At 42.7% G+C, this 26,610-nt stretch overlaps 1 protein-coding gene across 1 annotated transcript in view; it reads right to left on the minus strand.

Annotated features, from left to right (window-relative positions):
* Positions 1-8,138: 8,138 nt before the first annotated feature.
* Positions 8,139-26,610, minus strand: part of NUDT14 (nudix hydrolase 14) — a 62,992-nt gene continuing 44,520 nt past the window's right edge. The window contains exons 3-5 of the mRNA XM_086613914.1: positions 25,768-25,832; positions 20,703-20,940; positions 8,139-8,379 (exon numbers count right to left, since the gene is read on the minus strand). Of these exons, the coding sequence (XP_086470040.1) occupies positions 8,139-8,379; positions 20,703-20,940; positions 25,768-25,832 (544 nt within the window). The remainder of the gene's footprint in view (positions 8,380-20,702; positions 20,941-25,767; positions 25,833-26,610) is intronic.

Genomic DNA, 26,610 nt, shown 5'->3' on the forward strand with positions numbered 1-26,610 from the left:
TCAGTCATGAGGCTTTAGAAGGCAAGACCTTCACTTCAATATTTTTGCTTCCCCGTTAATCGAACTAGGAACAGACCCGTGTCATTAACTGCAGAACATTCACACATCACTTTTGCCAGTGAGAAAAAAAAAATCTACGCATTAGTGTCCATCTAGGAGCTAAATTCTGTGCTAGGGAGAGCTGTCGCTCTGCTGTGACCGATAAACCTTCCCTCAGTGCCTTGGCTTTGTGAGAGCCCCTGGAATCAGATCTTATTATTTTGATGTATTGCTGTTATTCTGACTGTGCTCATCTGGGAGACTGGGATCAGGTTGTGTGGAAGAACAATAAATGAAAGAAAAAAATAGAAGACAAAAAAAATAAAAAACAATGAACAAAGGCATTAGAGGTAAAAGAAAGCCATTTGAAAAGATGAGGCTGGCAGCATGACTGGGAAGATGCAGCAGACGAGAACATTGGGTACGAAGCTGGTACCTGGCTTGGCCGCCTCCCGTGCATCGCTCCAGCTGCGCGCAGCCCAGACGCTGCTCAGCATGATGCTGCTGCTGCAAACCGGGGCTGCCATGGGTGGGACAGCCTCCACCCTGGCACAATCGGCCGGTCGGGGATGGGAAGGGTGGCGGCTGCTTCGGAGGGCCAACGTGAGGCCGTGCAATTTTCATACGCACACAGCACCGGCCAAACTCCGGTCCCTTTTTGTTGCAAGCCCCCCTCGCTGCTCTTTAAAGATATTGCATAAATATCAGACAAAAGTTTCGGAGGCAGAGGTTGCTCACCACAGCAAATGGGGTTTTCTGAAGCACTTCCATGACTAAGCACAAATCCTGAACATGACCTCAGCTACTTTGCCTGTTCCTGATGTTCACTGATGCTGGTCCCCCAGCTTCCCTGACCACGATAGGAAGAGACGGGACAGATAATGACAACAGCCTCAAAGACCAACGAGACATGTCGCGGATGTCCCCCCCTCCCTCTCCTGTTGCCTCTGGAAGGTCCCAGCTCCGGGGACTGCATTTAGCCTCCCTGCTCTTGGGGCTCCCATGTGCTGCTGCAACTCTAACCCACCGGAGCAAAAACGTGCTGCCAACCCGCCCTGGGGCTCCACGCGTGATTGATAGCAGCACAGAGCGGAGGGGCTGGCAGAGCAGATCAGCAGCTGATGGATTGCTGTAACTCAAGCCCTCGCATCCCTGCTGCACCACCAGCTCCGGGGTCAGCAGTGCTCGGGCTGCGGTACGAACCCGGTAAGGCCAGGCAGCTTCCACTTACAGTCTGCTGAAGTCGGGAAGCTGCGAAAGGGCAAAACCCAAGTTATGTCTCTTGGGAGACCTGTGGGGAGTGTTGAAGCCTGTACAAAGTCCCTCGCCTTCATATTGAATAGAGAAGAGCTAGAGATAGCGTGGCACGGACTTGCAATACCTCCAGTTTTGTTTTCCTGATTTTATTGCAAAAGGAGCACCCCGAAACCCCAGGGCGGGAGCGGGGGGAGCCTGAAGGACGAAATGAAGGAGGTTATGAAAGGAGCGGAGCGGGTTATCGGTGCGAGTGCATTCCTGCGGGGACGGGCAGCCAGGGCCCCTTCCACAAACCCTGGGGAGCTGTTTGCACAGCGCCCGCCGCTTCTCCCAAGAACATTTCTTAAATTGTTTCTAGCACTCTCAAGTGCGTGATTGTGCCTTGTCCAATTATTTTAGCAATCGCTGCACGAGCAGAAGTGTTACTTGAACATCCCATCCCCACAAACACATGGCGGGCGTGCCGGAGGGACCCGTGTGGCGGGCAGGAGCTGGAACCATGTGTTTTTCACCACCACCTCCGTTGGCCAGGCTCATCAGAAACCCTGTTAGTGACTCCAGCCCCAAAACCCATCCCCAGGCTCATGGGAGCAGCTGCAGCCCTGGAAGGGAGCAGCAGGCTGGAGCACAGCTTCCCACAGCCACAGCCCCTGTCCAAGGCTCCTAGGGAGGCTTCGGAGGTGGTGGCCGGGCTGTGGCACCCACGGGGCACAGCGAGCACCCGGCTCTGCCCGCCGGAGTCCACAACCGTTGAGGACTTTGGCAAGGGCTGGGGATGGAATCGGCGCTGTGCCAGACACCCCGATGCCGTAGGGCGAGGCTCAGCACCCGTGTTTTCATTGCACCTGGAGCCAGGAGGTGGGATGTTGTCCTCTCAGGCTTATTTTCAGGGACATTAATTAACTGCTTTTTTTTTTCCAAGCCCCTGTCCGAAGGGGAACAGGGTTAAAACCAGGCCATTTGCAGTGCGATGAATGTGCACTCGGATGGCATCGTTCGGAGAGGTCGGGCTCTCGCACGGGTGGCCTCAACCCCAGGATGTCCCGACGCACATGTGCGCTGCTCAGGGCTCACGCAGCACCTGGTCTATCCCCGGCAGGTGGGATGTGGCCGAGCCGAGGATGGCTGCCGGCTGCCACAAGCACGTTTGTACCAATCACATCGACATTTTGCTCTTGTAAAACGATAAAATCATGTTTATCTTACAGTCGAATGCTTTACCCACCGCAGCCATGCCCTGAACACTGAACCACAGGTGGGCACAAGAAGAGCCCAGGGATTTGTGTCTTAATGAGGTTGGAGCGTGAGCGTAGCCACCAACAAACGATGGTGGCTACACAGCCATTCCCGTATTGCCCATTCCCAGCCCGTTTTCCTCGTAACCAAGTGTCCGAAAGGGGCTTCTCAGCGCACTGCTGCTTTTGAATGTTTTATTAGAGACTGAAGCCAGCACAGGATATTGAGTACTTCAGCAGCAAAGCAATACAGCGTGTGGCTGGCAGGGTTTAATTCCGATCTGATTGTATTTCCAATTACGAGAAATGCACTGAAGCCGGTCCTGAGGCAGGCCAGAGAGCTCCGAGCGCCACAAATCTGGGCCATTTAGCTACGTTATGACTTCTCCTCCCTTGTGATTCACTCGGAGAGCAATTAAAGCCCTCGTAAAAATATGTTCCCAATTAAAGAATGAGACTGGCTCTGAAGGATTATACAAATCGAGGAGTAACTCTTGCGGTAGTGCAGGATTTGTACGAGCATCCCTTTTTTTGTTCATATCAAGCAAAATGCTGTGTGAACCTGTGGGAATGAAAACTGCTGTTGGAAACCTGCTGCGAAGTCCATGGCATCTTTCCTTAAATTAAATCGTAATCTGGATCTGGGCTTTCGGAGCTCCACCTTACTGCTGTGCTTTTTGAGATGTAGCAAAGCAGAGCAAGCAAAATCCTTTTTGGAGAGGCTGAGCCCAAAAAGGGGCTAGATTGCACATCGCTGGTACCTGCTGGCCAGGCTGCTGGGCAGCATCCATGGGATCGCAGGGACCGCGCAGCAGCTCCGTGTCCCCGCTCATGCCGTAGCGTTGCCCTGCCCGTTACCTCCGCCCAGTGCAGCCACCCAGGCTGAAGCTGCAAATCCATCCCGTGTGCACAGGCCTTATCCTGATCCCCCTGAAGCCGCTACGTGCTTCAGGCGGTGGCTCCTAACAGCTTCAAACAACCGTATTAATCTGGGATGGCCTCCGCTGCGCAGCGCGCCGGGCAGCAAGGGCGCGGGGGGCACAGCGGGAGCCGGGCGGCCAGACTTTTATGGCCACAAAGGCCACGTTGCACCTGCTAACGGTTGTGAATAGGCTTGCAGACAGCGCCAGGTGTGCCGTTTCAACAGATTTCACAACTGGGTGTGCCTTTCATCTATGTATAGAGCCCCGGCGAGGGGATGGAGCGTGCTCGGCAATTGTCCTAATTTAGCAAAACTCCTGTTTGTCCAGCGGGTCGCCCTGCTCGGTCGGCACGGGTATTTCAGGAGCAATTATATCGGTTGCCCTCGGCCCGGCCCCGGCCGTGGCCCTGCGGGAAGTCGGGGAACGCCGCTTTTATCGTTGGTGGGAGGGATGGTAATGAGGGAGCGGGCGAAAAGGCAAGCGGCCGCCTGCCAGGGGAGGGTGATCCCAGCAGCGCACGGAGCATCCCTGAGAGCCGCGGGACCCTGCGCCCCATCCCTGCGCCTGCCCCCACCGACCCCATGGTGTAATTGAGCTCGTTTGTTCAAGTGTCAGCCTCTTAGAGAAGGCATTTTGATCACACCACTCCAGTGCTCAACACCATGAGACCCGGGAGTAGCTCAGGGCTTGCAGATACTTTACAAATAAGGTAATAAACAACAAAAATAAACAAGGTCCATGTATGCGCAAGGTGCTGGTGACATCTCTTCTGAAACCCAACAGCAGCCAGGCAGCGACATCACGTTCAAGATTTTATAATTTCGGGCTTCATTAGAAGCCTGAGTCATAATCTCAGGTTCATTAGATTATCTCTATAACCCAAAGCCACACCACAAAATGAGAGAGATGCTAAGATCTGTTTTTTAAATGAGGACCACTCAATCGTACTCAATAATAGAAAGACGCTGATCTCATGGAGATGGTTGGATAAGATCAGATAAGAGTTTTGCAGGCTGGAGTCAGTATTCATTAACAGCAAATGGGGACTCTGTTTTATTCTGAACTGTCTGCTCTCCACGGACATATGTGTGGTGGCACGTCCGAAGGACGCATCTAAAACACAGACGTGATTTCGAGCTTCCATTAGGAGCACTTTTTTTCCTGCCTGGGCTTGGCCGATGTATATTGGATTTCTCTAATTACAATCTTTGAAATGACTCCTGATGAGAGAAGTGGCATCTGAATTGCTCTGGGTTTATTTTTATAAATATGAATCATCTACTGTTTTGAAAAAAGTTCAAGCCCTTTCTCCCACATTTTCAAATCTTCCTTATAAAAATCCCCACCAAAATTAGCAGGGAATAAGGAGAAGGATGAAGATATATTTACATTTAGTACTGCAAAGCTGGACACCAGCTACAGCACAGCTTTATGTACAGCTTTCACTACATTGCATCACTGCTGCTTCTGTGGAAAACTCCCAAATCATGGAAGGAAACCAAAGTAATTCCTCGACCATTTTGTTTCTGTTTGAGCTAACTGCAAATTGCAGGGATGGCCAGGCAGAGCGCAGGGCCTGGTCACAGCATCCCTTTGGGGTGTAAAGGCTCCAGAGCCACCGCAGTTCCTGGGCTTTTGTAGGTGTCTGCCCCGTGGACCCCTGGGGAGGGACGGACTGGGAGGTACGGGCAATGCTGCTCAGCTTCTCGCCCGGCCTTCTGGATTGTGGGGAGGTGCTGAGGGACTGCCCGGCTCACGCAACTGCCTTCTGTCATGATTATCTGGAAAAGAAATAGCAATTGCATTAACAAACGGTTAGTCTGAACCTGTAGCTTCCATCTGCGAGGTCGCCTGGGAGCACAGCGGTGCCATGCAGCTGTCCCTGTGCCCGCGAGGGCTGCGGCTTCCCTGCCCACGCACCCCTCCATGTCCTGCACCATGTGTCCCCCTTCCCACCCAGTGACTTCCCACTCTCATCCCACACCTGGGAAAGCCCTGCTGCTGTCTGGGGGTGGTGGCTCCTTGGTATCACCCTGCACAGCCCCAGGGCTGTGCTGTGGAGCAGGCAGGCTTCAGGCACCTGCAACTTCCAAGCCCTCCACCCTCCTGAGTGATGGGGATCAGCCTTCTGCGGACTGGCAGCAGCAGTTTGGGCCAGATTCTGGCAAGTCTGGCACTGCCCTTGGTGCTCCCCTGACGCACACACACCCCTCCTTGGGTAGGGCCGATATGTTAGAGGGACAGCCGCAGCACCTTGGGTGGGCGAATACGCGTGTTTCAAACTGTCCAGCTCAAAAACCTGCAGTCAGGGCACAAGCTGCGCGATGCACACGGAGATTTCAGGGCCTTCATCCTCCCCCTCGCTGGGTAGTGCCGTTGCTCTCTGGTAGCCCAGGAGCCCACAGTTCATGATGTGCACGTTGCACAGTGACACAACAGACCCAGTGCTGGCTGACCTGCCTGCTCCAGGGGCGCACCGACGGGTCCAAACCGAAGCCAGGTGCTGGTGCTGAGATTTGAAGGCACTTCTAGACAGACTAATCAGTGAAATGTGTATTTAGTCTGATGAATCACACCTCGAACGCTTGTCACCCACATGGGTGGGTCAAAGCCCTGGGCTTTCCCCAAGGTCGTTAATGCAATGGGAATGCGCCTCGTGAAGCACCGACTCCGGGTCCTGGATGCAGCACGGGAGGAAAGCTTTCACCATCGCACGGAGCCTCATTAGAAGTGGAGTTTTGTCCATTTGTAATTCTGGGGCAAACGGTATAAATACATAAATGCTGCTTTGAAAAGCTTCAAACTCTTGACGCCCCTCCACTACACCCATTTATTTTTCCAAATTACTGCATTATACAGCAAAAAAGACTTTTGACATGTATACGCACACATTTAGCTTGACACTAAAAGATCAACAAGCTACTGCGCAATAATTTCGACAGAATCAAATAGATACTTTGGTAACCACAGCCTGGAATAAGAGACATTATTTATTACACACATTGTAGTAGTATTTAAAGGCCTCAGCAGCAATCAGGACACATTGTACCGGACACTGCAATGATGCAGAGCAGTGGAGACCCCACCCTAAAACACCTTCCAATGTGAACATATCAGACAGACAGAATTTATTTGCTTTTCATGATAACTCAGCCCATGACTCACCACAGACCAAGCACAATTCAACACAAATGTGTCTGAACTTTCACAAAAGGTGTCTGACTCCCGCAAAGGCTGCTCTTTCTCCACTGGCTTTCCAAGCATCTTTCCACTCTGTCAGTGGCAGAAGCAAGTACCAGTTCTAAAAACTTTTTTTTAAAAAAATTATTTCTTTAGACACCTATTTAGACATGCAGTGGTTTTAAATCAGCCATTGGATACCATCAGGCATCTGTCCTGCATTTATTCCAGTTGCTATATGGAAGTCTGCATTTTCGCAGTACTCACCTTCTAAACACACTCAGTTCCTCAGTAATCCTAGAGGCACATATAATGCAGGTATGTTAATTAACATTAAGTCAGTGAAAAACATAAACCAGTGCATAATTAAATTGCCAGACTTGATTCTCTTTCCTTCATGCTCTTAACAGTTTCCCATGACAAAGAGTCCACATCTAAACTACGCTGATAGAACAAATAATATACATCCTAATTAGACCACTTTATTAAATCAAATTGTGTTGCTCAGTACGTCTGTGCAGGTTGCACGGGCTTCAATGTAAACTGCTCAAATGATGATAAAATCTCTCAATAAAGCACGTCCAATCATTTGATTTCAAGGCGCGTAATCAGAGGGGTAAGTCCCATTCTTCCCATGTGGGCGATAAGGAAATCGAGACCTCAGAACACCTCAGATAAATCACTTGTATTAGTCACCTCAGAGTCAAATTAAAAGAATTTGGCCTCTTCAGTCCCACTCCAGAGGACAAAGTTTGATCCAATTAATCAAGTATTACCCATAAAACAAACAAAACAGCATATGTTCCTGTAGAAGCCCCCATCATTCATCCCTCTATCACCATCACACCAGTGTTATAGTGGGAACAGACAGAAGCACATAATCTTACAGCTGCTCTATTGTCAAAATGACACATTAGCCGAAGGATTTACAGACATGTTTGCTTACAAAATAAAGGTTTTCGTTTGCATTTCTGAACGTGTTTTCTCTGCACAGGAGTGATGCACCACAGAGAAAGCTGCTCCCAAAAAGCTGCTCCCCGAAAGCTGTGCACAACTCAGGAACGCAGTTAGGATATCTGCCTATCTGCAGTTAGGATATTGCTGCCTCCTCCCCCAAAATATCAGAAACTACAGTGAATACACAGCTGCCAGTACGTACAGACCACAGAGACAGGCTGGTATAGCAGCTGCACTGAGGTCCTCAGCACCTCTTCAGTATAGTGGTAGAGCAGTGCCATGAAAAAGGAGAGCTGGACATGTTTTGCTGTTGTGTAAAAATCAGCATTTGCCTCTCAGAGGCAAATCCTGGGCCTGGTGAAGCCAGTAAGTGTTTTGCTAATGATGGAAATTGGGTCAGGATTTTAACTGAGATTTTACTTCCAAATTTATTTCAAGAAAGATTTGCTCTGCAAAAAGTTGAGTCGATCAAGGCAGGCAGACGTGCAGTTTTCTGTATCCACAGAACCAGCAGGAAAGCTTTTCTTAAAATCATGGTGCTTCGATTTTATTTTTTTGGTAGCGTGGGTGCTATGTTGTTTTGGAACCACGTGAAGCTGAAGATGACACCCATCGTCTTCGGGAGAGTCTCATCATAAGCAAACTTCATGGAGTCTTCTAAAGGTATTTCTACAACTTCAATGAGCTCTCCTTCTTCAGGCTGCCCACCTCCTTCACCGGTTCTCATCTGGTCTGTTACTTCTGCATAAAATAACGTCTGCCTAGAACCTGTCACACCGACTCCAGACCTGGAAAAAAGCAGAGAGGAAACTTTGTTTTAGATACAAAGAAGGTAGCTAGGAACTTGGGATGCAAACCTGGGTCCTTAACTTGTGTCACCAAGCAACATCAAAACCCTCACTCCCTGCTAATGTCATTTAGAACCTATAAATGCAATTTTGTTAACACAGAAATGGATTGCAACTTTCACGCAGAAATACCAACACTTTTCAATACAGTTGCATATGAAATGGATCTGTCTTCCAATGTATTCTGCAACTTTGGAAAAATGTTAGTTTGTGAGAAAATTATAAAAAACAGCTTTTGAATTGGTGAACTGTTTTTCTACATATACTGAAGTCAACTGACCTTAGTGTGAGCTGGACTGCACGATGACTCACAGAGGTTTATAAACAACAGAAGGAAGCTCCTCAGCGTATCTGTATATTATCACGCTACATTTGTTTGCTTGTTTTTACACAAATATTTAGATTTTTTACTCTTAAGAAGATTATGTCCATTCACAGCTGGAGTCCTCTACTCATGGACTGGATAGGTACAAGAACAGGAGGCAGCCTGAGAGTCCTTCTCTATCCTTCCTGAACTTTAGCCTTGACCCAAATGGACCACTGTAAGCACGCATGTATCTCAAGTAATCTCAAGTAGTCTCAGTCTCCCTGCTAAATTTGCTACAGTGGATTTAGTTGAAGATATTTTAGATTATGTAGTCTTTCTTCAGCTAGACCCCTTGCTGTGTATTATACTTCTTATTTGTTAATCCTCTATTTCCTTAGGACTATTTCATTTAGGTATTATTTAAGTACATAATCCACTCATTTAGTCCTTCCAAGGAAATATTCACATTGTAATCCCAACTTCTTCATTTCACATGATTACAAGTGACTTTTCACATTGAATTTGGATCTAAAGTTCACAGAAACTACGAATCAGGCATCAAGGCAAGCTGAAAAATTAGCTTTCATATTATTATACATACAAAGGATTCCAAGATTTGTAGCAGTGTTATGATCTTAGAAGTGTATATCCATACTTAACCGTTAGTCAACTGAATCTTCTAGTTAATCCAGCATAAATCACACACCAGAGCAAGAATTAATCATTTGTCTCTCAATTTTCCAAGAGCACTGGCAATTATTTTGTCTGGAGAATTAACAGTGATTATCGAAGTTGGTTTCTTACATCAATATACACTCTTTTTCAAAACACAGAATGGGGAATGAACCAGTGAATTCTTTTCCTAAAACTACTGATACATTCTGTGACTTTGGGAAAGATGTGTCACAACTCCAGGAACATTCCTGTACCTCTAAGTGCTTGAGAAACTTGAGCACCTTTGACACTTCCAGGAATGTCGAAGGCTGCTATGGGATTTCTTTCATTCCAGGCTCATCGCTTTGTTTCAGTAGTGGGGTGTTTGATACACGTTTTCACCAACAAAATGTGACCTACTAGGATGCAATGAGAGGCCAGGCTAACAGTTTTCCCTCTCTCTTCCACTCTCACTGGAGTACATGACCTCCTTCCTCAGTCAATCTGATTCAGTATTTACTTTCCCTAAGGACCTCCTTTCTGCAGCCACTGTCCTTGAGATTTATATGCTATTCTGATGACCATCAGAGATGGTTTGCTAATAAAAGAGCCATCCAGGGCTGACCATCATCCACAGACTGTACGTGCCACTGGCACCAGATCAAATGTCTTCTCAGGACCCCTTGTGCCACACTCCCTTTTCCCTTTTCTGGTGGGAAACTGCCTGGAAGAGTAATGCCGTTCGCCAGCCGTGCTGCCACTCACCTCACCACCACTGAAGACCCAACCAGCAGACAGCACAACACAAACGCAGCCTTTGAAAGCAGCCCAAGTTGCACACTGGGCCCACCACGCTGCCTCAATCATTCTGATCCCGTTATAAAAGTAAAGTAGATTCATTTTTCATCAAGTTGCTATCAGCAACCGGCTTGCAAAAGTCGGAATGCTATTTTTTACGCTCAGTGTCCTTTCTGCCGTGAGGATGATGGCATGCTTTACTAGATTACCTTTGTGTTAAAATACAACATCTTTTTCTTGGTATTATCGAGCAATAACATATAACGTTAAAAAGCAACACTAGAAATGAAATACTGATAAAGAGCAAACAGATCTATTTCACAGTCCATCGTGGCTGGTTATTTAAGCTCTAGGCATTCAGTGAACAGTCTCCCTCAGCTTAGTCACCTTGGTAATGTCACTCACCACTGACCGTGTGCTACCCACTACTCCAGTGGTTGCCATGTCCATTGGAAGGAGCGTCACTGAGAGAACGTATTTGTAACGGAACAGTAGATTGTTCATTTTTTGTTCCCTCTTTTCCTTCTTTTTGTGTGTCAGGAGGCAGAAAGGATTATTTTTTTAAAACAATTAGAGATCCCGATCTGTATTTCTCTATCCGTAGTGACTACTCATTCTTCAACTGTTTCTGCAAGAACGGCGTTTTTAGTAATTAAATAATCATAGGAAGACTGGGGTTCAGAGATTGTTTTTTGTTAACTGATAGTAAGAACAAAACCCACATGTTAGTTTATATTTTAAAATTTGCAAAACAAATAGCCTGCTACACTCCACAAGTACCATGAAAAATCACAGGACGATGCATAATATATTTAATGTTATGTTACTTCCGATGAGAGTAAAGTCTGAGCTTCATCTGGGGTGCCCCACCTGGAGAATGAAAATGCTCTTGAGTACGCTCATGTCCACCTGATATTGTGTAAGGGTTATATAAAAAACAGAGACTTTATTTAAGAAGCCCTTCTATAAGAGCGTCTGGCTTGATTATTTACAGAATAATCTCCTTCTGTGCCACCTGTGACCCTTTACTTATGACATAGCTGCAGCTCTGGAAATCACAGGAGTTCAGTTTACACACATCTTTAAAGTAAAGGAAAACTACTTCCTGAGGTGCTACACCGTAAGATTCAGTTTCTTGCCACTGTGGCTCAAATAGCACGGAGTGATTCCGATATGCCATCATTTCAATGTATGTACTCATATGATACTTCTACTAAATCAGAGTTTCTTTTCTTACGAGCTAAACACATTAAGAGTGGCTACTACACTGAATGTACTTTAAAAGAGCAAAGCACTGGACACCAATGCCTTTCCTTTGTTACACGACCAAAGCTATGGCATTTCTTCACATGTGCTGGCCTATCATTTGCCACAGAAACCAATGACAAATCTGCAGCAATACATATTCGAGTAAGGACATACTCACATGTTCATTCTTACTTATTTGATTACCTAACTTACCTTGCTCTGGTGCAACTTTGCCATGAGTTATTCATTAAAAACTAATAAAGACTTCTAAATGAGCTATAAATAAAATCAGAGTGATGGTATTAATGCATTAGCGTGACCAGCAGGTCGAGGGAAGTGATTCTGCCCCTCTACTCTGCTCTCGTGAGACCCCACCTGGAATACTGCGTTCAGCTCTGGAGTCCCCAACACAAGGACATGGAGCTGTTGGAGCGGGTCCAGAGGAGGGCCACGAAGATGATCCGAGGGCTGGAGCACCTCTGCTATGAAGACAGGCTGAGAGAGTTGGGGCTGTTCAGCCTGGAGAAGAGAAGGCTCCGGGGTGATCGTATAGCAGCCTTCCAGTACCTAAAGGGGGCCTACAGGAAAGCTGGAGAGGGACTTTTTACAAGGGTGTGTAGTGATGGGACAAGGGGCAATGGCTTTAAACTGAAAGAGGGAAGATTTAGATTGGATATAAGGAAGAAATTTTTTACATTGAGGGTGGTGAGGCACTGGCACAGGTTGCCCAGAGAAGTTGTAGGTGCCCCATCCCTGGAAGTGTTCAAGGCCAAGTTGGATGAGGCTTTGGGCAACCTGGTGTAGCGGAGGGTGTCCCTGGCCATGGCACGGGGGTTGGAACTAGATGATCTTTGAGGTCCCTTCCAACCCTAACCATTCTATGATTCTATCATTCTATGTTATTCTAATCTGCTCTTCCCCAGCAAACTTGAAATTTCTAAGACTACTCAGAATCCCCTCACTATTTAGACAGGTGTCTGTGGAGACTATTGCATGAAACTATTCATGTACATATTCACGGCTTTTATTGTCTAACTATATGTCTGTTTCAATGGTTTCAGAAAGAGGTTTAAAGATACAGGAATATACTTTAATTCATAAAAAAGGCAAATTTCTTACTTTTTTTTATTCGATGTTCCTTTCTCTAAATGCTCTGGCTTACTCTGCCAGTTGAACATTTTTGCACGGATCCATGCAGAACGCCCTTTACTAAATTAAATGTTCTCCAGTATTGCCTACTGCTGTCTTTCACAACATTTCCAGACTCTTAAATACTAATGTTTCCGGCCTGTCCTTAGAAAATTGTCCAAAAATCAATGCTATTGACATTTTGTTTGTCTTAGTACTGTTGATTTTTATGGAAATCAAAAGTTAGCAGGTTTGTTGCTTTGAAGCTGTTCTGAGCCGCCATCTGGCTGATGTAATAAAGTGGGTTAACACATACCCTTGGAAAACATGTATACATTTCAGTGATTTCAGGTACCGGAGACAGAGGAGGAATAGAGGAGAGAGGGAGAAGGTGGGTCTGACTAGAAAAGAGGCAAAAGGCTGCTTTTATGCTTTCGGTATGCTTTTAGGTGTATCTGTCTCTAGGAACTCCCTATGCTTTTGCACACTTACTTGTGCTTTCTGAGTAGGATGTTTAGGGAATTCTGATGTGCATTTATTCATGGTTCTATTCCTTTCTCTGCTACCTTCTTCCTCTATCCCAAGTCTGTGACATATGCTTTTCCTTGCCCTAGCATTTCACATTACTAATAAAATGCTTTTGCCATGGTCTGAAATGAGTCACCTATTAACAGATTACAGCTATATTCATTAGCTCTGCATCTGTGGAAATCACAGGGGTCAGTACACCCAAACTGCAAGTGATGAGTTTCACCCTGGGAAAACTACCTTCCTGATAGAGGTGTCTCCCCTTCCCAGTATAGGAGAGGCTTGGTTTGGGGGGAGGACAAGCAGGGTCTGAACTCACAGCACCAGCCCACGGTGAGACTTTGAGCTTCAGTCTCACTCCACAGGTACAGCACCATGTTGCCCAGACCAGGCATGTCGTGGCTCATACTGACCCAGACCTACTAAGCCTGGCTTGACCTAGCTGACTGTTCCAGATGTATTTTGATGTGTCTGTACGGTGCCTGACACTTATTTACCACTGTGGGACAAATGCAAATGATCTGTATAAAATACAGCTCTGTTTTCCTCGTCTCCTTATCATAAGGATCAGCTTTCACTGAGAAGTTTATAGTTGTTTCAGTTAACAGCTACATACATGGCTGACAAATACTTTGTCAAATCATTAGGGCTTAAGTTCACAAACTCTGTCACTTCAACAGAGAGGGACTCCTAAAACCAAGTCTATTAGCACTAAACTTTTAGCATTGCCTCAGAGACCATTAGAAACCTCCATTAACTTCGACAACAGCAAGTCTAAGAATGTAAGCAAGTCGAAGTAAGGATACCAAAGTGGTATGGTTTTCATCACAATAGTAACTTAAATGTAAGTTTAACCCATCAAAGCAAGATTATATGCTGCATTCCCATATTTAATTTTAAATAAAACACTCCAACACTGTGATTAAATCATGACATGGCTTTCAAAGCTGTGGGCAACAGCACAGTGGAGAAGTTGTTTCTGCAGAATGACTGCAGAAACTTCTCCTCACGTCCTGCCCAGGGGTGGGACTGGCTGGCAGAATGAGGCTGTAACGAGAGTTATTTTCTATCTACTTCCTTCTTAGACCAGGGAAAACACAAGAGACAGATTGTCACTCCAATCTGTTTTTGAAACACGGCAATAGTAGCTATCACAAAGCCTTTGTTTAGCTCTTCTCTTTTATTAAATGCTTGAGGAAATATGTAGCACATGAAATACAGCTCACAAAATGGGCCTTTTCCCTTGTCATATCTAAGTTCATAAGCATAAAGATAAACTACACACATATTTTTAATGAGATAAACTACATACATATTTTTTTGAGTCCACCTTGAATGTCTGCTGACGCTCGGTGAGTTTCTCCTTCAGCCCGAGTGTGCGCACACACGCGTGCACGTATGCACATGTGCACATTTGCAAGCAGGGCCGAAATTCAAAGCACGTACTCAAGACTAGCTTTGCCTTCTTCTCGTGTCTGGGTGCTCATCTATGCCAACCAATTATTACATTCATAATTGTTACATTCATTAATACTACATTTTAATTTGAAGGAACAAACATGAAGGAATAAACAGTATCTTATACTTCTCTGCTGCAACTTACGTAACAAATAAATTGACTTACCATTGTGAAGACTCATTACTTTAACTCAGATTTCTAATAGATAGCAATTAAAAGCTAAATTTCTCACCATTTCTTAATATTTAACAAATACAAAATCTATAACAATATTTACGTGTTCCTATCAGAACAGAAATACATTTTTTGGTTTTAATCTGACACAGTTAACGTGAAAATTCCTAAATGCAATGTATCCTCTTACAAGATGTGAGCCATCTGGATGCAGAATTTGGGTATATAATGGATACATAATTCATGTTTACAAATAAATGCGACACAAATCTCTGTTATTTATGCTGAAATCAAGATCTATTTAGGCATGAAACATATAAACTGATGAACAGTGACATGCAGCTCCTATTGTCCCTTCTTAAGACCTTTGTACAGTTCTGACATTATAAGCAGCAGGTGCAGGAAAAAAGCAGAGAAGTAATTAACATAAAATTATATTACATTATGCCATCACCCAACAGGTGTACTAGCAGGTGATCTTTCTAATTATAATGCACTCCAACATTTTCAAGGCTATTATTCTTTCTACATAATAACCTGTGAATACAAACCATTTTTACCTCATTGCAGAGGCTAATAGCCATAGCCCAGTAATTGGAACATCCAATATTAATTCTCTGAATGCTCTTCTTTGTTGTATACTTTTGGAAAAAAAATCAAATGTAGGAAGATTAAAGTAAGTACCTATGTTAATATAGTGAGGCCCTTAAACTAATCCATCTGATTTTTTTGCAGCAGGGCTGAGAACCTGCAGCTCCTATTGTATCCAATTCATAGCCAAGAGTTTATTACAACCTCTGGGAGAAAATAAAGACTGAATTAAAGGAAAAGGAAGTTGAACCAGAAGCTCTGTTTCAGCTTTATCCTCATGCTCTGAGGTGTTATTTAAGTCCAAATAATTTTATAAATATTCTTCAAGAGAACCAAACATTTTAAGAAGTAAAAGAAAATATTGTAAGTTGCAATGGCAATAATAACATCTTTAACAAGAACGACGTATTTCCCTGCCCCTGTCTTGTAAGGAAACAAGTCTCAAGGAAGATAGCTGGAAGTACTTCAACCTAAGAAACTAACTCACAGCTGAATTTCACATGAGATTCAAACTCGAAACTGTTGGGACACCATGACAGAAAATTTGTTATATCTGATACTTGAGTAAGTCTAAAGCCGTTCACTTACAAAATTTCGCATTTAGCAATAAAAACCTGCAGGGAACCTCACAGATTTGTTTTAGAGCTTTTAAAAATGAACAATTTAACTGGCAACCATTTTCGTGAAGCCTCAGTTTACAATTACACTACTACAGTATTGGCTTCATTTTACTGTTGAGCTAAATGGTTCCTTTACACCCATCACATCTACCACCTTTGCCATTTTTGACTGAAGCCATACATACAGTTGATGAGAACTCAACACACCAGTGGGTGTCAAAACATTCATGAAGCCTCCAGAAGCAGATTAGCTGCTGCCAGAACAGAAAACAAACTTTTTGTAATACCAGAATGAGGTTATTTACTGTAAGCCAAGCACAAAAGTAGCAATTTGTGTAGCCACGATGAGAAGAGGAAACTCATCACACATGTTGCAAACAATACAGATTTTTTCCAGACTGATTCCTGACTCCATCTACACAGCAAAATGAACCATTTGCATTTAAATTCACCTTCTGGCTAGCATTCTTCTGTAATAGGAACAGATATTTCTTATTCTTCAAAGTGTGATTCCTCTGACCTCCTTCAGTCAAGTCTCTCTTAATATGTTTGTCTTTCTTGTTATCTGCCCCCAATCCAATCTCCTTCATTCACCCATGCCATACTGTCCTCTTGTTGCTGGAACAACTTGTTCCTAAGACTCTTGCTCAATGAGCGTAAATTCCCCAACTCCTGGCTTCTTTCTTGATTTCTCATTGACTCCACAGCTACTCCATGGAGCGCTGAAAGTAATTAAGTCTGAGATCTGCTTAATTCAGTGTCTGACTTCTATCTGACGAGTATCATGTCCCAGGAACTTTAACAGAACTTCAGAATGGGGTCCAACAGCTTATTTGTATGTGCTTTTGAACTATCTGTAGTAATATCGCAGTTCACTTTTTCTGGTTCGCTGAGAAACACACAAAAAAATCCCCCAAAACCACTGCTGCAGGCTCTGATAATAAATGAGGAAAAAAATGCAAAAATGCTATCTTCAGATTACCTCCAATCTTTACTGCACCCACTGCTTGAGAACAGAGCAAAGTTCTGCTTGAACACAGTCTAAGTACTTTCCTCATTTTGCTGAAGAGAACTTCTCCACCATGAACGTACTTTCCTCGAGTCCATTTTAGTTCTCAGTCCATGTTTTTTCTCTGCATGGTTCCTTCATTGCTTCTTCCCTTTTCTACTTGACGATCTTCTACTCCTTTTTTCCCCCTGCTCTAAGCTCTCCATACAAATTGTCCATGACCTCCCCTTCTCAACCTATCAGCCACGGAACTGTATTGACCTCCCTAGCCCAAAACTGTTTCTCCCTAAGTTTACATTGGATGTGTCTTCTGCTTTCCATAGCCTTCTGTCAGGTCGAGCTCAAGTTCCACTTTTATTCAAGTCATGCAATTTCCTTCTCATGACCATGATTAAAGAAAAGCGTGTTACTGGGAATCTAAGACAACTCTCTGCTTTCAGACCAAAGGGTGTGATGACACAGAAACCCTTGTTTGTACAAAAGCCTTTTCACCATGCACGCAACTTCGAGCTTATAAAAATCTAATAGACTTAACTCAGTAATTATGATTTATAGTTATTTAAATATTTTAATGTGGCTTTATTTGCATCAAGATAGGAACAACAGCTAACAGGTTTGTCAGAAACATATCAAGTGCAGTCAAAAAAATATAATAGGATAACAGGTCTTATGGATAGGGGAAGCAACATACAATGTAACTTCAGTTTATCAAGGCGTTGAATGCTATCTAATGTGATGGTTTCATTAAGAAGTCAGGAGATCACAATATACTTAGAAATTGACGAAACTGTGAAATAGGTGCAAAATTCACATAAAAATGGTACTCATGGAAGGGCTATCACTGTCAAATTGGAAAAACAAACTAAATAGGATTCCACTGGGGACCATCCTCATTCAATATAATCCAATATTTTGTTTTAGGACTTGTATGTTGAAATATAGACTGCAGGTACCAAAGCTGAGATAGATTATTTATAGGAAGCTAGAGATGAACATTAGAATTCAAAATGATCCCAACAACTTCCAGAAATGGTCTGAAAAAATAGGATGCAATTCAGTAAAGGTAAGCTCAAGGCTCTGTGTTCAGGGAGCAATAACAAACCGCACAAGTACAGACAGGAGGTGAATGACAGCACGGTACTGCTGCAGAAAATGGTTTTGCAATAGGGCAGGATTGTGGACCAGAAGTCAACAACATAGTACCACTGCAAAAAAGGCAAACATCAAACTACAGCATATAAACAAAATCATCTGTAAGACTAGGGAAACAATGCTTCCACTCTTATCTTGACACTGGTAAAGCCCCGCTAAAATACAATGCTCCACTTTGGGCACTATGTTTTTAAGAAACATGCAGACCAGATGGAGAGAAGGCAGAGGACAGCAGAAGGAACGACCACACAGCTAGAAAACATGGCCTAAACAGAAAGCTTAGATTAATTAAGATAGCTTTGCATAGGCAAAAATAAAATGGCCAAACAAATATGTGGAAGGTGCAGAAGTACTTCATGTCCACTGGGAACAGTGTAGTAAGTCACAGGCTTGAAGTGAAGAAAGGGAAGTTTAGGCAAGACATGAGGAAAAATTTGCTCATTGTATGGATAGTTAGACACTTCAGAATGCCTGGAGAGGCGATGAAATCATCAGATTTTACAGAAAGCATCGATGCACATTTGTCAGAAGTGATTTAAATCCAGCTGAGCCTGATCTTTGGAAGAGGAGCAGTCTGGGTGAGAACCTCCCAAAATTCCTTCCAATTCTGTTTTCTAAGGCTTCTCTCCAATCTGATACACTCGATCAACAAATAACATAGAGCAACTATTACATGGATCACTGGGATGACAGATAATAATAGAAGTGCACGATGTATTGTAATTATTAATGGGATGCATGTGCACTAATGTAATGCTTTATGTCTGTGTTTTGTATCGACAGCCGCAGCATGAAATAGCATAAACCATTTAGAAACACCCGTTACACTTAGAAAAAGCCCAGAAATTCTTATATGTAATATAGTCATTACAGAAAAAATGTCCTTAGCAGACCACAGGGGAACTGATTAGCTCCTATCTTTGCATCAAATCCTCAAGGATCAAACAGATATGCCAGTCTTTGGCTGAAGGAAGAACAGGACACTCCTAATAGGAAGACTATAACGTTTAGAATAAAATGATGACACCTAGGACAGAAGTTCAATAAAAGAAACTGTGAAATACCATCTTTGAGGCTTCGACCTTTCATATTAATCTAAAAAAGTAAATACTATACAGGCCCTTCTCACTTCAGCATGGATCTCCATGGGCAGAAAGCTGTGCCCACATAGACAAAGCAGGATTGGGGGATTAACATATTAAGTGCCCTTTGCATGGGTCTCAACAGAGAAAACTCCAATTGTTCACTCTCTTTGCAAGTCAGTGCAATTAAAAAAAAACACAAAGCAACTGAAATAACCACCTGTAAGATACCATTTATCAACCAAAAAAACATATGATGTTTTAGCTGGATGTAAATCGTTGATGTCGAGTTGAACTTCTACACTGAAGCTACAAACTTCTACAGCTACAGAAATTATGTTCTACTCTTCCTATTTTGTGTTGGTGTACACATGCATATGCACATATACATATGTATATATATCTGCATGCTGTGGCCTGTCAGTGTCATCCAGCCTATGAAATTCTATAGACAGCTTTGGCACATAAATCCGGCAGGCACTTTTTCTTTCAGCAGAACAAACCCTTCATCTAGTTTCAAGGAGTTGTAAAAGCCAGCTCCTGTGATTCGCCCCCTCCCCTCGACAGAAGCACTGCTTGTTAATCCAGCAGGAAATAACATTTGCCAGGATTGACAGCTGTGGATTTGTATTCAATTCCCAAATTAAAAACCAATGACAGGGCCTAGTTCAATGGAGATGTCAAGCAAAATAAAGAAAGTAAAAAACCTGCTTTCTTCATAAAATACAAACATACATACATTTTGGGTAACAATAGTAAAAGCTGAGGAGGAGATATAATGGGATTAAACCCGTGTGCAAAGTTTCTCCTGAGTGTTGTGGGTTTTTTGTTGGTTTTTTTCTTTTTCCTCTGCAACGACTATTTTTCCTCTTAAATATTTAGTTTTCCTCTTACTCCTAACATATATTTTAAAACATGTAAAAATGTATTTCAATAACTATTTAAAACCCTGCAAAAATGTAAAAATTTTCAGTCAAATCAGCAAAATCTTCATATGCAACATCAATTACTGTCCGATTGAAAGAAGCCTTAATTACAGCCCAAATATTATCTAATATCTAAATCTAATGGTACAAGTTCTTACGCTGCCACAAAGTTGTGTTAATGGAAAAACAGAGACTATCTTGGGCAGCTTCTATTGTTAATCAGAACAATGAAGATCAGAGATGGAAAACGCCTGACACAGTAAAGACGGGCTGTTTTCTAGCACCGCAACAAACTGCTCTTCAGAGCCCAGGGCAATTTTTCCCAGTTCTAATAGTTTTAGGAAAAAATCACAATAGTATCATTCTTACGCAGAATTCAATCCCGTAATTATGAGTTTATAATTCCTTAAGTGTCTGTAAATACTCCTCTCACTTGCAGAAAATTACACCTTTCACGTACTTTCAGACGTCCATGTTCCTCCAACACGCTGCTTAAACAAGGAAACAGGGAACACCAACACACATTCAAGCCACTTCAGAAATCTGTGAAACCACAAAATGCACTTTTTTAACTTACTGCTATTTACCTGTAAGAAGTGATCCTCCGCAGGTCTGCAACGGGAACACGATAGCCACACTCTTCTAAGATTTCCCCACATGCAATTTCTTCTAAAGAAAGGTCCGGTTTGTCTACGATGCCAGCACAGAGTTCATAGGTCACTCCTACCACAGCAGGTAAGGGATCCTCTAGATGAGAGAAGCTCTCCTTGTCCTGATTCTGAAAGACTTGAGGATGATGCCTTTCTACTTCACACATGTAAACGGCTTCAAAAAAAAAAAAAAAAAAGAGAGACAAGAGGGTTTTTGTTGTTTTTTTTTTTTTTTTATAGTTTATTCATATTAAATAGAAAAAAAAGATGGCACACACAATTTTTGCCTGGGAACTTATAACCATCAGAGCACTGGAGAGTAGCAAGGAATTCAGTTGTGTTATCTATTAAAATTATGACACACTGAAATAGGAATTTTAGAGAACAAAAGTTCTCCTGCCATTTCTGTAAAATTATTCCTTAGACACTATTTGTGCTTACATCATTTGGAATGAGTTCATACACACCTTAAAAAAAAATATATATATATACATATATGGAAGCTAGTTCATTCATCCAAGAAGTCTAAGTCCCAGAAGCTCCAAACAGCTTCCATTTGTTGGGCAATGTGGACATCAGGATTTAATTTAAACTATGCAGTTATCTTGCAGGAAAGTTGGGTTGCAAATTATGTACCATGTGCACAATGATGAGTCTTACAGCCTGTCAACTCAGCTGTTATATAGAAAGGGTATGAAAAGCATGTATGCTTGTTTGAAAAAAAAAAAAATCCTCTTTTGAACATATAGGTCCTTGCACAGATTCCTGTGTGGAGTTTGAAAAAAGACTTCTTGAATTAATCTACAAACAGCTGCCACTGTAATGCACTCCTAAAGAAAGTGCAAATGCCAGATTTTAGTCCTTATTTAAGCAAAACCCCTCACTGATGTCAACAGCAATTCTGCCTGAGTGAGAACTGCAGGACTGGATGTTAACACATAAAGAATCACTACTGACAATTCCAATCATTGTGACTTGATTTTACAGGTACAATCCCATCTGTTTCTTCTTTGAAATTTCCTCATGTCTATCACTTTCTTTTTCATGAAAGGTTACCATGAGGGCATTATAAAACATCCTGAATAAAACTACTTTAAAATTTGAAATTATTTTTATTCCAGTAAAATCTTGTACATATCTATTTCATAAACACATAACAGTTTTCAAATGAGCTTATCTTTTATTTGCCATTCTAAATCTTACAGAACTGGTATATAAAAGATAAGTAATGGACAACTTTTTGTTCTTCCAGTTTCTGAATTTAACTTATTATTTCTTAAAACTGTGATATACAACAAGGTCCCTACAGAAATGTTGCCATGTAAAAGTAAAGTACCACAGTAACTTCTCAAGCATTTGGTCTCTGGGGAGGAGTCTATACCCCAGAAGTCTGTGCCTAGACTCCTTCTAGAACGCATCTTGCCTCAGAAGAGCAGTATAGCAAGATTAGCACCTGAAAGGGAGATGTCTAGATCAGTCTAAAAAGAAAGAAAAAGTGCAGAAGTTTGCCCCAAAATTAATCTTCCTCCAGAACTTAAATCTTCCAAAGCTGTTTGCAGTAGGTACATCTAGGTCTTTGAGATTCCAACATTTAAGGAATGGAGCTTCCATTTCTTAGTTGAAAAACATGACTAGAGCTCAGTTTTCTTTTTAAAATGCAGCAAGAAGGTGGCAAAAAAGAATATTCCGGGTAGAGTCTGAAGGACAGATCCTTGAAGGGTGTCTATTGTCATCATTCCAAGAACTCCTAGAAGCTTCTAAAATCATAAATGACAACTACCTCCAGGATGTTCGTGAGACGAGGCAAATACCCTTTAGACTGTATTGCTTTTTCAGTATTGACTTATATGTATCAGTAAACACAAAAAGGAACAACACGTACACGCTAGTAAAGAACTTGGGTGCCAAAACAGGACGCAGGTAAGAGTATGGGTACAGAAACACAAAACTGTGATTAAAGTAACTCTCTGTTACAAGTCTCTTGAATCCCTGAAACCCATCCTGTCATTCTGACAGGCACCTGCCGTTCTCCTTCTCCCTCAGCACAACTGGGCTCCACGAAGATCAAAACCTACATTCCCGAAAGGACCCAACCCAGCAGTTCTCTTCAGAGCAAAGCCAGCCAACACTCAAAGCACACTAACAGCTTCTCTCTGCAGATAAGGAAGAAAAGAATCAGCACCAGACACTTTTGTAAGAGTCCAAAAACTAGAGCATTTTCCAGGGAATCACAGTCTGAATTCATTATCAGCAGGCTCAGAAAGGTTCACATTCAATTCATCTCTGACAGATAAGCAAAGCCTAGAAAACCAAGCAGCCTGCTAACATCAGGGAACAGAGCAGTCCCCCACGCCTCTCTTGAAGGTGCAAAATGCACTGCACAAGTGATGTACCGAGGGAGATCAAGTACCAGATGGAAAAGCAGTCTGTGGCCTATTGGCTAGGGCCTGCTCTTTGAAGGGAAAGCTGTGAACTCTCCTCTTCCTCATCCTCATTGCATGTTGTCAGCTTATTGCCATTGCACAAAGAGTTCGGAGAGCAGAAACTAGATGCAAGAACTCAGCCACCCATCCACTAGTCCCGTGTCTGATTGCTCTCTTGTCTTCCAATGGCTTATGCTACTTTGGTCACAAACTGCCACTGCTAGTCATCACCACTGGGCAGTCTCCTCCATCATCACATGGACACATGCGATGAGCAGCAGTACAGTGAGGACTCTAACAACCATCTAGTGCTCATTAAATATCTTGACTAAGTACCCTGGAGCCACTCAGCTGTAAGAAGTCTCAGAGCGGAAGCTCCAGTAGAACTGATGTGCTTGCCTTCATTTCTGCAAAGCTGGGTTAAAGGATAGATGGTTCAACCAAACTCATCAAGTAAGACCATAATTGTTATTCAAAGCAGCCTTGTTAGATGAGTCATTACAGGAACTTGCTTACTACCCCTAAAGAGAAGAAAACAACAGCACGGACAGAGGGGTTAGTGGGGTTTAGCTGACTGGAGAACATGCAAGCTTTTCTTTAAACTTCTGATTTTTCTTTGATTGCACCAGTGTTTTGTACCTCCTGAAACAGAACATGGCCTGTGATTCAAATCTTTGATACTGTTTATTTCAAGTCAATGCAAAAACCAAACATCACAATCCATTGAAAGGTCATTATACTTACAGTGAAAAAAACAGGGCACATGTTCGTTCATAGGTACCAACCCCAGCCTTTCTAAGGAACGTGTTATTTTATTATATTTGAAAACGTGCAGTCAATTGACTACCAAAATGAGCGCTGCCCAAGACCTTGTCCAATCAGTCATGGGTAAGGAAGAACTAATATGGAAACTACTGAGATATATGTGCAACTTTTTCTTTTTGCTCCTTCCAAATGATTCACTCAAGACGATCTAAGTCCACAGTACACTGAAAAATACGGTCCTGTCTGCCCCACTGCGGCTGTGTGCTCCTGCCATCTCTCAAGCCAGCATGAACTTATCCAGGCCAGTCAGATAAACTGTCTAATCCTCAAAATTATCAGTTTGCAGCTATGTAAAACCTCTGCTGCGGCTGCATAACGCTGGTGCTGCCAAAGGGAATGGGGTGGGAATGTATGTACAGGGAGGGATGACTGCCTTTACAAGCAGCGCAGGCTTCAATGGGAAAACCTGATTGTGACACCACGCCCTAAGCAAAGGCAAGCACATATGTCAACCAGCACGCGTGCAGCGGACGTGCCTGGTGAGTGAGCAGCAGGTGTTTGCTAACAAGCAACCAGCTACCGCCTTCCCGGTGGGACCCTGATAGGAGCTGGCAATGAGAAAAGTCCTGGCCTTAATTTTATTTTGCGGAACAGGCACTAAGGCAGACAATAACCACAAAATGGAAATTTAAGTATGGTGATGAGAGTAATGTCAGGGCATGGTTGAGATCACTGAACTGACTTAAGGCCAGGTTTCTGAGCAGCTCCAGCCTCTGGAACAGTTTAACTCCAAGAATAGTCCAGTCTTTTGAGGTATATTTTACGCTTCCACTGAGATGATGTAATGAACATGTCACTGTTCAGTACTTAGATACATATGCACATATATGAAGGTTTCTACCTAAGATTGCCTCAACGACTGCAACAGCTATATGAGCCATTTTATTTGGCTGGCAAATAAAAGACACTGGATTATGGATAAACAAATAAACAAACACTTTATAATAGTCAATACAGCGCTTCATGAGAAGCATGCACTGTCAGAATAACAGTGCTGCACAACACTGAGGAGCCTGTCAATCACTGTCAGTAAGAAAGGACAGCATGACACCACCCTAGAAAGTGTCCTATGAAGTCTACCATGAACGGTCTTGAAATGGTCTCTTAGCAACAGCCAGTGAAATATCTTGTGATTTTTTTTAATTAACATGCAGAGAATATGTATTTCATTTTTAACTTCCAAAAAGTAAATATTGCTTTAAATTAAAATATCCAATACAAAAACCCAGGAAAAAAAATACAGTACATTAACCTAAATTCATAATAATAACTGGTAAAATGAAGCTGTCCACGTATTGATGAAAAAGCATACAGTTCTGAATTTCTCTCATTTTAAATTCCCAAGTATACAACACATAATAACACATCAAAGAAAAGAAGAATATTTAAGACCAAAGAGAAAAAACTTAACGTTGTGCTTCTGCACAGAAGCTGCCTACTAAATACTAGATAGGTCAAGAAAATAAAAGCAATCTATTGCATGATCATTATAGAGCTGTTTGTAATTTCATCCAAAAGAGGACAATGAGTAGCCCAAAAGCAGAATGTAAGGCTACCCTGATCATTCGTTTCATCTGTAATGGAAATTTCCCTGGTTAGAAATTCTGACCAACTGAAAAGGGTGGGCTGTCATACAAAGAAACAGAACATAGAACAAAGATTTTATCACCACAGATGCACCAACTTTTAACTGCTAAACCCTTAAAAGCTTGCTTCACTAGTGAGCAAAAGTAAATCTAAAAAAAGAGGATTACCTGGGCGGAACTGCTTCACCACAACAAAGCACTGCCGAGAAGTGTTAAAGATCAGGATTGACACACTAAGGAAGAAGATAAAAAACAAAAGATCAATGCTTTATGAAGGATTAATGCACCACTATTAAACTTACATCTTGGGAATTTAATTTTAACTACATAAATACATAGAAGATTTATTACTAAAGCCACAAGGCAAGAAGATCCTTGTCCAAAATCCATCAGGAGGGATAGATAATGGGTCATGTTCTCAAAGCCCATGAGAATTTTACTCAAAATTAAGTCACTTTTTTCTCCTGCTACACAGACAAAGTAAGCCACCAATCAATTCCTTCTCCTCAATGGAAAAAAAAAGTCCAACTCTAGGAACATTGCTACTAGATGGTAATAGCAAGAAAAAAAAAAAAAATAGTCTCGTTCAGAGCCAGAGACTTCTGTATAAGCAGAGAGAATCTCTTATCCGTGGCTACTTGCTGAGCTTGGGCCTTAAAACAGACACCATCCAGCTCTAATTTTGTACACGTTCAAACCAGAAGCATTTTTAACTGCTCTTACATTCAATAGTTTAAAAGTCACATTTTCATCTCTCCCCTGTCCTCCTCGGTTGTTGGAAATATATGTCACAGGGAAACCTGATAGGCTGAGTATTTGGAGATGCTCTGTAAGTGTGGAGTAATGATGTTCCCTGCTGTCTTTTTCACCTAGCTACTAGTTTGAAAAAAAACAGACAAAAGTCTCTCTCCTTAGCTGGTAGGCTATTAAAACCTGCAAAAACAAGTGTATATTTTGCTCACTACCATGGCAGCATTCTCTCATTTGTTATGCCTCACTGTATGCAATAGG

Source organism: Tauraco erythrolophus, chromosome 6 (genome assembly GCF_009769465.1).
Source record: "Tauraco erythrolophus isolate bTauEry1 chromosome 6, bTauEry1.pri, whole genome shotgun sequence".
NCBI classification, from domain to species: Eukaryota; Metazoa; Chordata; class Aves; order Musophagiformes; family Musophagidae; genus Tauraco; species Tauraco erythrolophus.